The sequence below is a fragment of the Ipomoea triloba genome, chromosome 4 (assembly GCF_003576645.1).
Source record: "Ipomoea triloba cultivar NCNSP0323 chromosome 4, ASM357664v1".
In the NCBI taxonomy this organism is placed as follows: domain Eukaryota; kingdom Viridiplantae; phylum Streptophyta; class Magnoliopsida; order Solanales; family Convolvulaceae; genus Ipomoea; species Ipomoea triloba.
The window spans coordinates 32,393-45,108 of record NC_044919.1 but is presented as its reverse complement, the minus strand read 5'-3'; the positions used below and the strand labels follow the sequence as shown (position 1 = coordinate 45,108).

The following is a 12,716-nucleotide window of genomic DNA, read 5'->3' as shown; positions in this document are numbered from 1 at the left end:
CACTCCAAATTCCAAATCCTTCGTGTTACGCAATCGGGGATGAAGTACCGAGGTAACCGAGATGGTGATTAAACTATGAAGATGGGCCGGCCCAATTCACTGACTGCTAGATTGTACTCCGTAATTAATTAATTAATTATAGTGTAAATTTCACTTTAGGGTTGTTTGGAAACCTGGAAATCATTTTTTGGATTTCTTGTTTTAGCAAGAGGGAGAAAGTGGACAATTTATATCCTGGATCAGTGTTCACAATGCATTATGGATACTGGTCTAATATACATAATTTGACTTCACAAAGTATAGAATTCATATTTATATGCACAAAATTATATAGTTGAGGACACATAAACACTTAATATAATACACAGAATTCATGTTCATATAATGCACAAAATTCATGTTCATTATATCGTGTTTATGTGTAATATTATAAACATGAATTCTATACCTTATGAAGTCAAATTCTAAGTATTGGACAATCTGTGAACCCTGACTCACGAATCACGATATAACGATTGTGAAAAATGAGTACATGGTCAATAAAAAATAGAGTTTTTTTTTTTTTTTTTAAAGAAAATAACTTTTCTTTTTGTTGGGGAAGTCATTTTCCATGTTTCTCAGCCACAGTTCTTCATGTACACAACACATGCTACATACACAAATTTTAGACCCCAATTAATTTTATTCATAGATATGTTTTTCTAATACACTAGATTGATTCTCATGACTCATAGGAAGGTGGTTCTCATAGGGACATTACTTACTAAATATTTTAGTTGATTTGGTGAGTTGACGTGGATTTCACACGTGTTTTTATAGTGATACCGTTACTTGGGGAAAAAAAAATACAGCAATCATATCTATAAAATATGATAGGTATGCCATTAAATTACACATGAGATTGGAGGACCGTGATTTATGAAATCTATGGTAAATTATGAATTTTTCTTTTTTAAAAAAAATTGCAAATTGCAAATTTGTTGATGGACCAATGATAACAGTGCAATTGCTCTAGTTAAAAGTTATGATGTAAACTTGGTATGGCAGTTCATAGATAGATTCAGAGGAATACATAAATACTTGCATACAATCAAATGAAATGAATTGGCAACTCAGTGTACCCTTAAAGCATCAGATAACTTGCTTGGCATCATAGAATAACAACTACAAAACTATCAACAACCTAAATCAGAGCAAACCCTGTCGGAAGGAAGTGGGTTTATATATGTATATTGATTACCACAAAGGTGGAGAAGATAATAATCGAATGAATGCCAAAGACAGCTCATATTTACGGGCCTGAATACAACGAGACTCCAAGAAGTGAGTACTGTTGCAGCTCGCAAGCATTCTCACCAGAGGTTGAATTTTGGTACAGGCTAGACTCTAGAGTCCACTTTCACATAGTCTATTGTAACACTTCAATATGATGGCCACTATGATGGAATCCTTGTTCATGCATGTTTCAAGTCCCTTTTACTGTAACCAGCCTTACAGAACCATCTCCACCACAAGAAACAAAACCATGAGAAACAATTTGAATATCTGTAACACCAGCCTGCAAAATTACAGTAACCATATCTTTAGCTCTAACACATGCATAAAAAACATGCTTCCTAGTTCAAGCATTGTAAATACACATATCTAACAATTTTCAGTTGACTTCACCAGTATTAAAAATTTACCCGAACAACGCCACCAAATCCACGGGAGGTTGGTTGCAAAAAGGTGTGTCTTTCATGCAATTTTGGCCAATGAAATACTAGTCTCGCCCACTTTGCATCCCAAAGTTTTACATCTCCGTCCTTGCTTCCCGTCAAGAAAAAACTAGTGTTCGGAATAGTACATATTTTGGTGACACTCCCTTCAGAAGGATTTGGGAAGTTGAGTAGTTAGAGTTGCATACAGCTACAATTATTAAAAATAATTTATACTCAGCAGCAATCGTACAAGTAGTATTGTAGCAAGTACCTGTGTGGGCCTTTGGTATATACCATAGCATACCATTCCGGTTCTGATCACCAGTTTTCTTCTGCATGTCTACTGTGGAATGGAGATTCTGTTCACTGGTATCACAATGCTTATGTTTCTTTGTCCTTCCTGTTGCTATGTAGCGGAAATCGTGGAGTCCAACATCACCACTTTTTCCCCCAGTCACAATAAGTGGCGAAATTGAGCCACTTCCTATATCATTATCAAATATAGACAGAGAGCGTGCACCACCTGGAACATCCACAAGAAACTATTTCAGTTCAAACTGTGCACCAAAAATTATTCCAGAATGATGACTTAAGTTGCCACCCATACTACCTTGCACATACAGAATATAGATTGGATCCTGCTATGAAGCAAAATAGTTGCTTTAAAGAGAATGTGATTATTGATTTCTTGGTTTGGTAAAAGGTTTCTAAAATCAATAGTTTCTGTGGCGGCAATGACTGATGAGTATTTGGTCCTTGTACTTTAACATTTATAGGAACTATAAAACAATTAAAGGATTGCATCAGTTCTACACTGCAGCTCTCAAAACAGATGTTGGGTGTGCAGCAAGGATGAGATGGAAAGTATGGATCATTTTTATCAAGTAGATAAGAATGGAAACAAACCTTCATGGCACATTATGGAAGCTTGAGATGTAGCTGGAGGAGCTAGTGTATCCCATACAACAACATTAATCCCACTGGAGCTATATCCCGCGGCAGCTATTATAGAACCACTAGAAGTAACATAAGTAACATCCCTACAGTCAGAAGTCAGAAGTTACAACAGGAAAGATAAACCTTGCAAATTAGCATCATCCCTAGCTGGAAAGACATAGAAAGCATGCAAAAGAACTTGGCCTAGAACCTATTTTCTTGACAGCAAGAAATTATTCAGTTTAATAAAGAAAAACTAGAGTAAAATGAAAAAGTACATGAACTAACAAAAGCCTCAATGAGACGAAGAGCGGTGTTCAAATAGTTTTAAGCAACATACGATGTATAGTTGTTAAAGCAGATAGAAGATTCAGTTGGATGAATGTTACTCCTTCCTCCAACTTCAAGTTGCCATGTGGACACAGTACCATCTGATGCAGCAGTTGCAAACCGGTGACCACAATGGTCAAACTGCACAGAAGATATAGAGGCAAGGGCATAGGGTGGAGGGACATTTGTAGCAGGAAGCACTCCATACGTAGCAGTAGCTCTGTCCATGCCAAACTGTTGATATCATTAATTCTCTTTAGTCCCATTTAGTTTAAGAAAAAAATACCAACAGTAAACTCCAGCTGGAAATAAATTTTAGATGTAAAGAACAATAGAAGTAAAGGTTATTTAAAATAAAATTTATGCTACAAAAAAAAAATGTAGGGCAGACAAGACTAACCTCCCATAAATATACATGGGTATTGCTAGAACCAACCAAGAACAATGGTCTTGAAGGGTGAGTTGATAATGCCCTTGTTCTAACATTCTCCACTGTGGCAGGAGGGTCAACACACTCATCAAAATCTTCTTGAATTCCCCAACCAAGGCCAGAACTAATACCAGCATAGCCTGGAACTCCAAATGTTCCACTGCCTGTAAAATCTTTCCCAGGTCTTGTCAACAAACCTACATCTATTGTTGCTCCACCAAGTCCCAGGACTGTCCCTTTCTTACCCAGCCCAACTTCAGGAGAAACACTAGTGGGAATCGGTGTAGCTTCAGATCCAGCCCAGCCATTACACGGCCAGTCAGCGTCTGCCCAGACATAATCAGATTTTTCTTCGTAAGGCAGTCCATCCTCCCAATTAAAGAATAGAATGCCCTGTATTAAAGAGAGTATCAATGGTAACCCAAAACTACTAGAGTTAAATAATGCATATATATATATATATATAAATTTTTTTTTTTTTTGCTAAATCATAAAAAAAATGTTTTGAATACTTATTTTTCAAAGATTAAAACAAGAATCTTGTTATATTGCAGTTGAAATGTTTTCCAGTAACATGAGAAGCCAATGGTGCAGTGAAACTGTGAAAACCTAAATATAAATATTGGAGCTTTCAAAAGATGCTCAGGACAATACACAAGCAAATCCAACACTCTCACCTTCCGATTGCTAGCTAGAGCTACTTGACATTGGTCAATGGAGTTGATGCACAAAGCCTGCAAAATATATGACTCGAAATAATCATACAAAGACAGAATACAGAGACTTCGGTGTCAACAGTTATGATCAATTTTCGGAAAGAATTGTTTGGGATGAAGAGTCACCTCTAGGAGTTCTCCATTTCTTCTACAAATTTCTTTAGCATTATTGAAAGGCAAAACCTTTTTTGGATGATCTGCATATTTTCCACTCAAACTCAGGAAGGGATGATCATTAGGGGACAGGCATGCAAGAGGAGATCCAGCAGCACTACTAGGACTATCAAGCCTGTCTTCTTTATCACAAGTTTCCTCAGATTCACACTCTCTTATAATAACTGGATACACGTCATACCACCCATTCAAGGACTTTTGCTTAATATGCTGCAACAACTCTGCATTCTCTTGCAAAAAGTTTCCATTAACTTCACAAATCTCAGAACAGATACTCCAAAACATTTTTGAAGCTGATAGTTCATCTTCATTAGAAAGAACCTCCGCATTATCAATAATATGATCCAAATTCTTAGCTGGATTTCTGTATTGGGGCCACAAATGAGCACTTCTTCTTGATACCCTCAGCAGCAGGAATGATGCAAGTTGTTTTGCACAATAAGCAGAAATGTGTCCACATGTGACCTTCAGTAATCTAGCGAGTACTGCACCCAGCTCAATCTGGTAGGGCATATTACCTCCATGGATTATTGAAGATGATGCTTTTTGGAGTGTGTTATGGGATTCAAATAAACAGTCTCTAGATTCCAGTGATATCAAATTTAGCTGATATTCCAGAATATTAGACACAGTTCCCCACAAAGAGAGACACAGGTTTTGCGGCCCCTTTCCTTCTGGAACTGATGGCAATAGATCTCCAAACTGTTTATACAATTGCCTCTCATTGATATGAAGAGATGCTACATCAATAACTGGGGTATCATGAGCCAAGATTTCCAAGTTCTGGTAAAGGATTTCCCGGAGATCCTTCATATTGATCTCATGTGAAGCATGCCTTTTGTCACATACAATTACAAGAGGGTTCAAAACCATAGTAAGACCTCTGAAATTTCTTTGAATCCAAAATGATGAAAAGTATAAGAAGAACTCAAATAAATCAAGAATAGTAAAAGGATTTCTTTTGAAGTCCTGCTGAAAGGAAGCAGAAAACAACACCATCATGTCTCTAACATACCGCAATGACCAAATGAAACTCCACTTGTAAAACTTCAAAGGTTGAACCAAACCAAATCCATGTTCACTGTCCACATCACCTATCATTGAACATGGTTCTAGATACAAATAACTCATACCACACACTATGATGTACCTAGAAAGTGAATGCAATACTTCTTCGGCAACCTTCAGAAGTAGTTCAGGAAGAGGACAGAGAAAGCAAATATCAAGTCTTCCTTGTTCTTGTGAGGTGTACTTGCTAGTGTAATCTTGTAACAGACTATATCCAATGTGCTCCAAACTATTGTTGCTGAGGGACAAAAAAATCTGTACAAAAAGTTGCAAGATGAAAACAAATCAGTTCCAAAAACACAGTGATCAAGCACAACGTCAGTGGCAAAAATAAGTATATAGTTATATACCATGTTCATAAGATCAATAGGAACCATAGAATACTTCTGCTGAAAGCATGAAACTGTTTCCTTTAATTCATCTTGGAAAATATTAAGTAATCTCTTGCAGCCTTGATACTCAGACTCGGTGTATGTATGTGCCTGAAGATGCATGATATTGATGTCCACCCAGCATGGATGTTTTCTCAACAACTTGGATATGTACTGCATAGCCAAATCTAGTCTTGAATGTGAAGCTACATCAAAAGCCACACCAACTGATATCCAGTTTGATGAACTCTTATTTACTAACACTCCCAAGATAGTAGCATTAAAAAGTTCAGAGTCTGCATTGTGTGGTATACTTCCTTGAGTTGAATTACCAAAGATGCTGACTGAAGAAGAAAGGCACTCCAATGCTTCAAGCTTATAATGGAAAAAGTACAGAAGCCATTAAATAATTCTCAACAAGAACCCCATTGATATCTTGAGAGTATAAGCTTTAGAGAATAAAAAAATAAAGAAAAAGAAAATAAATCCACAAACAGATTACTATACAAAATATTTTGTATTATTCTGCAGTAGGGGCATAAGGCATTCTTCAGTCCCAATTTCAAAAAAAAAATAAACACAGATCCATAGTTCATAGCCTCAGAGAGGAAGGTCAAGTAATCTAGAAAGTTGGAAATATTCACCCATTCCAATAGAAACCCAAAAGCATAAACTCAAATGCTAGCAAAATCCCATTTCAAAATTGCAAGTATTGGGCAAAACAGTAAGAAATGTGAACTTACAGGTAGACCACATCTACTTAAGGCAGTAGCACACATCCAAATTGCCCATCTACCCAAGACTGCAGCATTTTTCTCACCAACAGCATTTCTCATACTAGTCTTAATTGTTAACATTAGGCAGTACTGTCCAATGCTTGGATCTAAAAAAGCATCTTGGTGTGAGGAGAGGACATGCTTATTGAGAAACGGCTCTGTTTGGATGGCAAGCATTCTCTGGTAAGATTGTGAATAATTTCCTAATACCCACTGCAAATGAAAAAGAGTTTGTATATGCATTCATCATTCGGCAAAACAAGAGGAAAAAAAAAAAAAAAAAAGAAAGAAAGAAAACCTTTGAAACAAAACTGAATTCATAGATCAATTACCTCCAGCAAACTGGCAAGCCAGTAATCACCTTTTGCAACTGCGGATGGAAGAAGGAATTTTGTTACAATATAACGCTCTAATGGTCCACCATACCCTTCAACAAGATGACAGATTACAAGTGCAAGCTGTTCATCCCTGAGGTTCTTCACACACACAGTGACAGCAGACGTCGTATCACCTCCAAGCAAAAAGAATGCAACTGCAAGTTCCAGTTCATGTTTGCCCAACAAAACATATGCATTTTTCAGAGCTGCTGCCTTATTTTTATCCTCCTGAAAGATCAGGTTATTAAGACTATTTATTGGAGTAAATAATGAGCATGTATGCGAGATAATGTACGTAAATGAACGCTAATAACTAAACCATTCATGGAGATTAAAATAAGGACATATCACAAAGTAAATCGCATTATGCATAACAAGGCTCAGTTATCCAAACAGCACCACATGCAATAAGAAAGCATCTCATTCATTAGACTGCTTATAGTATAAAGTCATCTTGAACTCATAAATAGTCAAGATACATATATTAATCAGGGAAGAGAGAGAGAGAGAGAGAGAGAGAAGAGAGGGGGACAAATGGAAGACGATTGATAAGGCAAGATAAATGTACTTGCTCGGGTTATCCCAAAGTTTGGTTTTGCAAAGCTAGACTGAAATTACTGATACCGCATAAATTTCAGAAGACATGCAACAAAAGCACAACCAAAAACTATATAAACTGAAACTAGAAAACATACAAAGTTTAGAGGATAAAAAATCTAAAATTCAGAAAAATGTATCTATAAGATAAATTTATAAGAGTTCAAATGAAAGTGTTATAAGTTACTAAACTGTTTGGGGGAATTATGTTTGTTTAGAATGGCTATAAACAAATTAACAAAAGGAGTCTACACAGTACCTGAAAATTGCGGGAAAGAAAGCCCACCAACGGCCTGTCCTTTTCATCTTTGCTAATTTTGAAAAGACCTGTTAAAACTTGAATTCTATTCAAGGCAATGTAAAGAAGTGCACATGCCCTGGGATCTCTATTTTTCAAATATTGCTGTCTTGCCAGCTTCTCCATCTACAAAAGGAAAAAAGAAGAAAAATAAAATAGTGTAAACAGAATCTGATAATACCAACAAACATTATCCTCTGCCTTCTTTCTTCTCATTGTATATCTAAAGGAAACAGAATTTTGTTTTGCAGAAAAACATTTTACAAAGATAAGCTAAAAATTATTGTCTTGCAAAAATGTGTTAGCATCCTTCCATTTAAAGAACCATGTCAAAGATGAACTTGTATCTTCTCAAGTGCCTAAAAGGTACACGGATAATCAGCTACTGGACTTCATATATGGAAAATACAGATTCGAATATGGTGATCCACATCTAAGAGCTCATATCTTAAAAAAGAACCAAAGATGAGTGCATGATATCATGCTTAAATACTCTAATGCTGATCTTGCAAAGAGAACATGATGAGAAACAAAGAAGAATGATACAAGAGGACAACAAAGCAGTCACAGTACCTAAAAGGTTCTTGTACTATAACATTTTTTTTCAATTTAGTTCATCTACTTGAATATGCCCCTGTACTTTAACATTTGATAAAATTGAGGACAAAAGTTAGCATTGTTAATTTAAACCATTAATTTAGTTATGTGGCAGTAACGTCAGCATTGCCACGTCAAAGTATACTAACATGTTAATTGCCTTGTCAGGTTTTTATATTTTGAATAATAGAAAACCGTAGTCCTATTCCTAGTAGTACACTTGGTTTCCTAATCTTAGTGGGACTGGGCATAGCCAAATGTTCCTATAAATATAGGATATTTGTATAGTTCAGCATAAGTAAAAGGACTAAACTGAACAAAATGGAATAATACAAGGACCTCTTGAATGCTTTAACCCAACAAAGCACATGAAACCAAAATTGCAAATGTAGTATTTAACTTTCTTTTCAAACAAGTAACAACACACAAAGAGACAGGAAGTAATAACAGCCCTAGGTCCAGATGATGCAAAGACTTGCATAGTTATGTCAGAGTATAACAGGTGTCTAGCTTCTACAAAGAAATAACTAAACTGTAGCATACTAAAAATTTCACCAGGAAATAAAATAATAGAATTTTTAATTAGATTCATGAATACCTTTGATCTTAGTTGTGAGGCATTTGTATACCAAAACCCAATTCCTATATCATGCATCTCTTGCCAAGAAGGTTCATTAGATAAGAGAGAATCAAATAAAGTCTCCTGGCAATCAGAGTGAAAAGCCCAACCAACCAATGCTGACTGAATATCCAGCTCTCCTACCAATGGCACCCTATGAAATCTTTCAACAAAATATAGCTGCTGAAACCTCACTGCAACCCAAAACCTGAGTAAAATAAATAAAGGAAACTGCATCAAATTAATTGGACAAGACTAGGATCAACACAAGGTGTACCACAAAAATGAAGGGCCAAAATTAATTGGAAAGAGATGTGTTAACTGTAAAGCAAAAATGCAAACACAGGTATTATTATGACAAACAAACTAGTAAAAAGGAAATTCATGATTGAACAATGTAAGCTCAATGGACTCTGTAGCAGAAAAAGAACTGAACTTAATACCTTCGACCTGGTTCATCAAGACTTCCATAAGCAGAAGCAGACTGTGAATTGCTAACTTCTTGCAGAAGATTTATAGCAGCACGACTATGCATCATTTCAGTGTCAGACATGATTGAACACTTTGATAGTTTATCAAAGGCTTCAATAAAGCCAGAAATTTCAGATCTTGTTGGGGCAGTATATAATGCACCATGACCCAAATTAGAGGCATATTGATATGATCCTTTCAGGGCCTCTGTAGATGCAATATCCCCATTCCATTGGAATGACTTATCGGCAGATCTTTGCAACACACGTCCTTCAAGATAGTTTGACAATGGAACAGGTAATGTGAAACAATTGAAATTTTGAGAGCAAAATATCTTTGCAGATGTGTTAGAACTAAAGTGTTCAGTAAGACACTTCAGACCTACATAAGGGCGCTTCCAATTACCTAAAAGCATTGTGAATAGCATGTTCAAAATCGAATGCAATATCGCCTGTATGGTAAGGAAGATGGATGGACAAAATGAAACAGGAAAAAGAAAATAGACCAATTTTAAAATACCTGAAAGTAAGTTTGTCAGAAGTGCCTCTGGGTGAATGACAGGGATTGATCCTCCCAACATTTCTGTTAACTCTAGTATGCTCCAAATGCCAATATTTATGAATAAGTTACACTCCTTTTCAGATCTTTTGACATTCATGACAGGGATAATTTCATGTATCATGTTCATCTTCATGGGGGAAGTAGAAGGGCATTGTCCAAAATTATCAAAACCCTCAATTGCTGAACCTGGCAAAATTTTATCTGAATCATTACAGCAAGGGTAAGCATCCCCATAGATTTTTCCGCAAAACTTGGACAGGGTTTTACTATCCTCCAAAAATAACAACCTACTATAGAGAGATAAATACTCATCATGAGCAACCACTATTGTGGCTCTGGACCCCCAAAAAAAGTCACGAATGATGGCTTTAGTATGAGATTCAGCAACACAAACCCAGATGCTTCCCTCTAAAGATTTTTCTGGCTTCAAAATATAATGGCCTCCGCTGCGTCTTTGAGCATACACCTGCAACTTATTGCTCGTACAAACCCCCAATAAAAACTGACCATTTCCCATTGTCAACCAATTTAATGCAACTACTTCTGCATCAAAAGACAAAGTGTCCTCTAGAATGAAGCTACCTTCATCCATAAGGTGCACGCATTCCCATATTTGAAGATTACTAGAAGTAGTTGCCTCATCTGCTTTGGAGATTGTTGCAATCTTCCGACCACAAGAACTTGAAGATATTCCAAGAACAGGACCATGATGTGTATAAAGCATACCAACAAGATCCCACTGTGAATTCAAAATGGTAGCCGGCATGCTTCTCCATAATTTCAAACTGCCATCACTGTAACCAGTGGCCATGTGATAAGTGAAATGGTTACTGGACTTCTCATAAGCAGAACCCTGCAGCTCTCTCAAAACAGAATTAGTTGGACAAACTACTTGGAAGCTAGATGCTAAGTCATGGTTGTATGGAGAAGGGAATTGTGATGAATAAGGTTCAACAGAGACACAATATGTTTTGCTGCAAAAACTACTTTTGAATTTGCACAAACTACTTTCAATATTATTTGGCTTCTCAAGACTGCAGTCACAAGAGACACTGGACGAATCATACTGGTGGATGCTAATTTTCCATGAAAAAGCCTGGAAGGCACACTTCCACACGGACAATAGTAATAAATTATTATAAACAGAGGTTTCATTGTAAGTAGAAGGCAAAGATATTGAACAGACACTGTTTGGCCCCTCTTCATGGCCTTCATTGTGAAAGGGCACAGTGCATACATTGTGACATAATAATTTCTGTTCTTCATTTTTTGAAGTTGTGACAATAAAGAAATCTACACCTTTAGCATGTCCTACAAAAAGAATCCATTCTTCATTTGAAATTGCAGGTCCCCACCTCAAGCAAGAGTACCTTGAGTGGGAATGCAAAGCAAAATGTTTTCCATAAAATTTCCAAGAGGGATTTAAAGTTGGCATGGCACTATCCGAAGTAGCAGAAAATGACCAAAATTGAAGCATTCCATTTGCATTGAGAGAGGCTGCAAGTTCAACTTCAGAATATGGATGAACTGCAACTTGTAAAATTTTATCACTGTGATTGTCAACATCCAAAATTCCTCTAGAATAAAATGATAAGAACCTATCATTCTGGCATTTATTTGAAGACCCCTGTTCTTCAATACTTGATTTTGAAGATCCTTCTTCCCTAACAGTTGATCTTGAAGAATATAAATGTAACCAGGCTAGAGAGTTGCAAGGTAATAGCTCAATCCAAGAACAAATTATTGGTGGTCCAAAGACCTGATTCCTTGTGATAAAAACATCATTAAGTGGCAATCTTTTTGAATCCACTTTAGGATAGTTGAGTTCTTTACTATTCCATAAAGTAATCCTTGGAAATCTCACTGGAGCAAAATCATCAAGACAGTGGACAGTCCAAAGAGTCAATGTTATTTGAGGACCATGAGCAATTAACCATTCACACTTACCAACCTTGTCATGCTGGTATTCCTCAAGAGAAGAATAATAGTTAGTTTCTTCTCTAATCTTAATTACACCATCAATATCTGTCGCCCATCTTACAAATATATCAACGCCCAGTTTTCCACTCAATGACTGATTTACCTCAACCACAGCAACCACCCGAAAAGATAATCTAGTAACCTTGCGATCATTTTCTTTGAAGACTTTTTTTACCCTTCCATCATCAATCTCACTCCACAATCTTACAGCACCATCCAGACAACAAGTTAACAACAGTGACCTCTTGAAACTTCTGTCCTCTTTACTTGGCTCTCGTAATGCAGATGGCCTCCATTGGATCATAGAAACAGGCTGAGAATGAGGTAGTATAGCATGTTCAAGCCGTGAATCTCTATCTCCTTGACAAACTAATACACATTTTTTACTCTTGCAGATAGGAGAACTCAAATCATCAACTTGCAATCTATGCAGAGGTGCTGTTGCCAAAGGTCCTTCAATTGACCAGGTGGCTGAAACTAGCATTTGAGGCAATTCTGGTTTAAACTTCCAAGCAATTTCCCAGGACCTCTCCTTTTTTCGCCATAAGACAACCTCCATGCCAACTGAGACTATGCCATCTCCAGATCCTGTCCATTTGAGTGCATCCACCTTTGTAGATTGTACCAGCACTGTAGTCTGGCCCCAACAAAAAGAACCTGGATATGAGTGAATAAGTTTTTAATTCAAGGAGGGGGGGGGGGGGGGGGGGGAAAA

At 36.8% G+C, this 12,716-nt stretch overlaps 1 protein-coding gene across 2 annotated transcripts in view; it reads right to left on the bottom strand.

Annotated features, from left to right (window-relative positions):
- Window positions 1-1,012: 1,012 nt before the first annotated feature.
- Window positions 1,013-12,716, bottom strand: part of LOC116016343 — a 14,062-nt gene continuing 2,358 nt past the window's right edge. Inside the window, exons 2-16 of one of the 2 annotated variants that reach the window (XM_031256562.1) lie at window positions 9,980-12,658; window positions 9,433-9,865; window positions 8,969-9,197; window positions 7,735-7,899; window positions 6,834-7,106; window positions 6,469-6,714; window positions 5,705-6,100; window positions 4,239-5,609; window positions 4,074-4,130; window positions 3,367-3,789; window positions 2,977-3,200; window positions 2,607-2,740; window positions 1,972-2,223; window positions 1,686-1,864; window positions 1,013-1,558 (exon numbers count right to left, since the gene is read on the bottom strand). In XM_031256562.1, the coding sequence (XP_031112422.1) occupies window positions 1,466-1,558; window positions 1,686-1,864; window positions 1,972-2,223; window positions 2,607-2,740; window positions 2,977-3,200; window positions 3,367-3,789; window positions 4,074-4,130; window positions 4,239-5,609; window positions 5,705-6,100; window positions 6,469-6,714; window positions 6,834-7,106; window positions 7,735-7,899; window positions 8,969-9,197; window positions 9,433-9,865; window positions 9,980-12,658 (7,154 nt within the window). In that variant the 3' untranslated portion in view covers window positions 1,013-1,465. The remainder of the gene's footprint in view (window positions 1,559-1,685; window positions 1,865-1,971; window positions 2,224-2,606; window positions 2,741-2,976; window positions 3,201-3,366; window positions 3,790-4,073; window positions 4,131-4,238; window positions 5,610-5,704; window positions 6,101-6,468; window positions 6,715-6,833; window positions 7,107-7,734; window positions 7,900-8,968; window positions 9,198-9,432; window positions 9,866-9,979; window positions 12,659-12,716) is intronic. The other variant, XM_031256563.1, reaches the window with a different exon arrangement.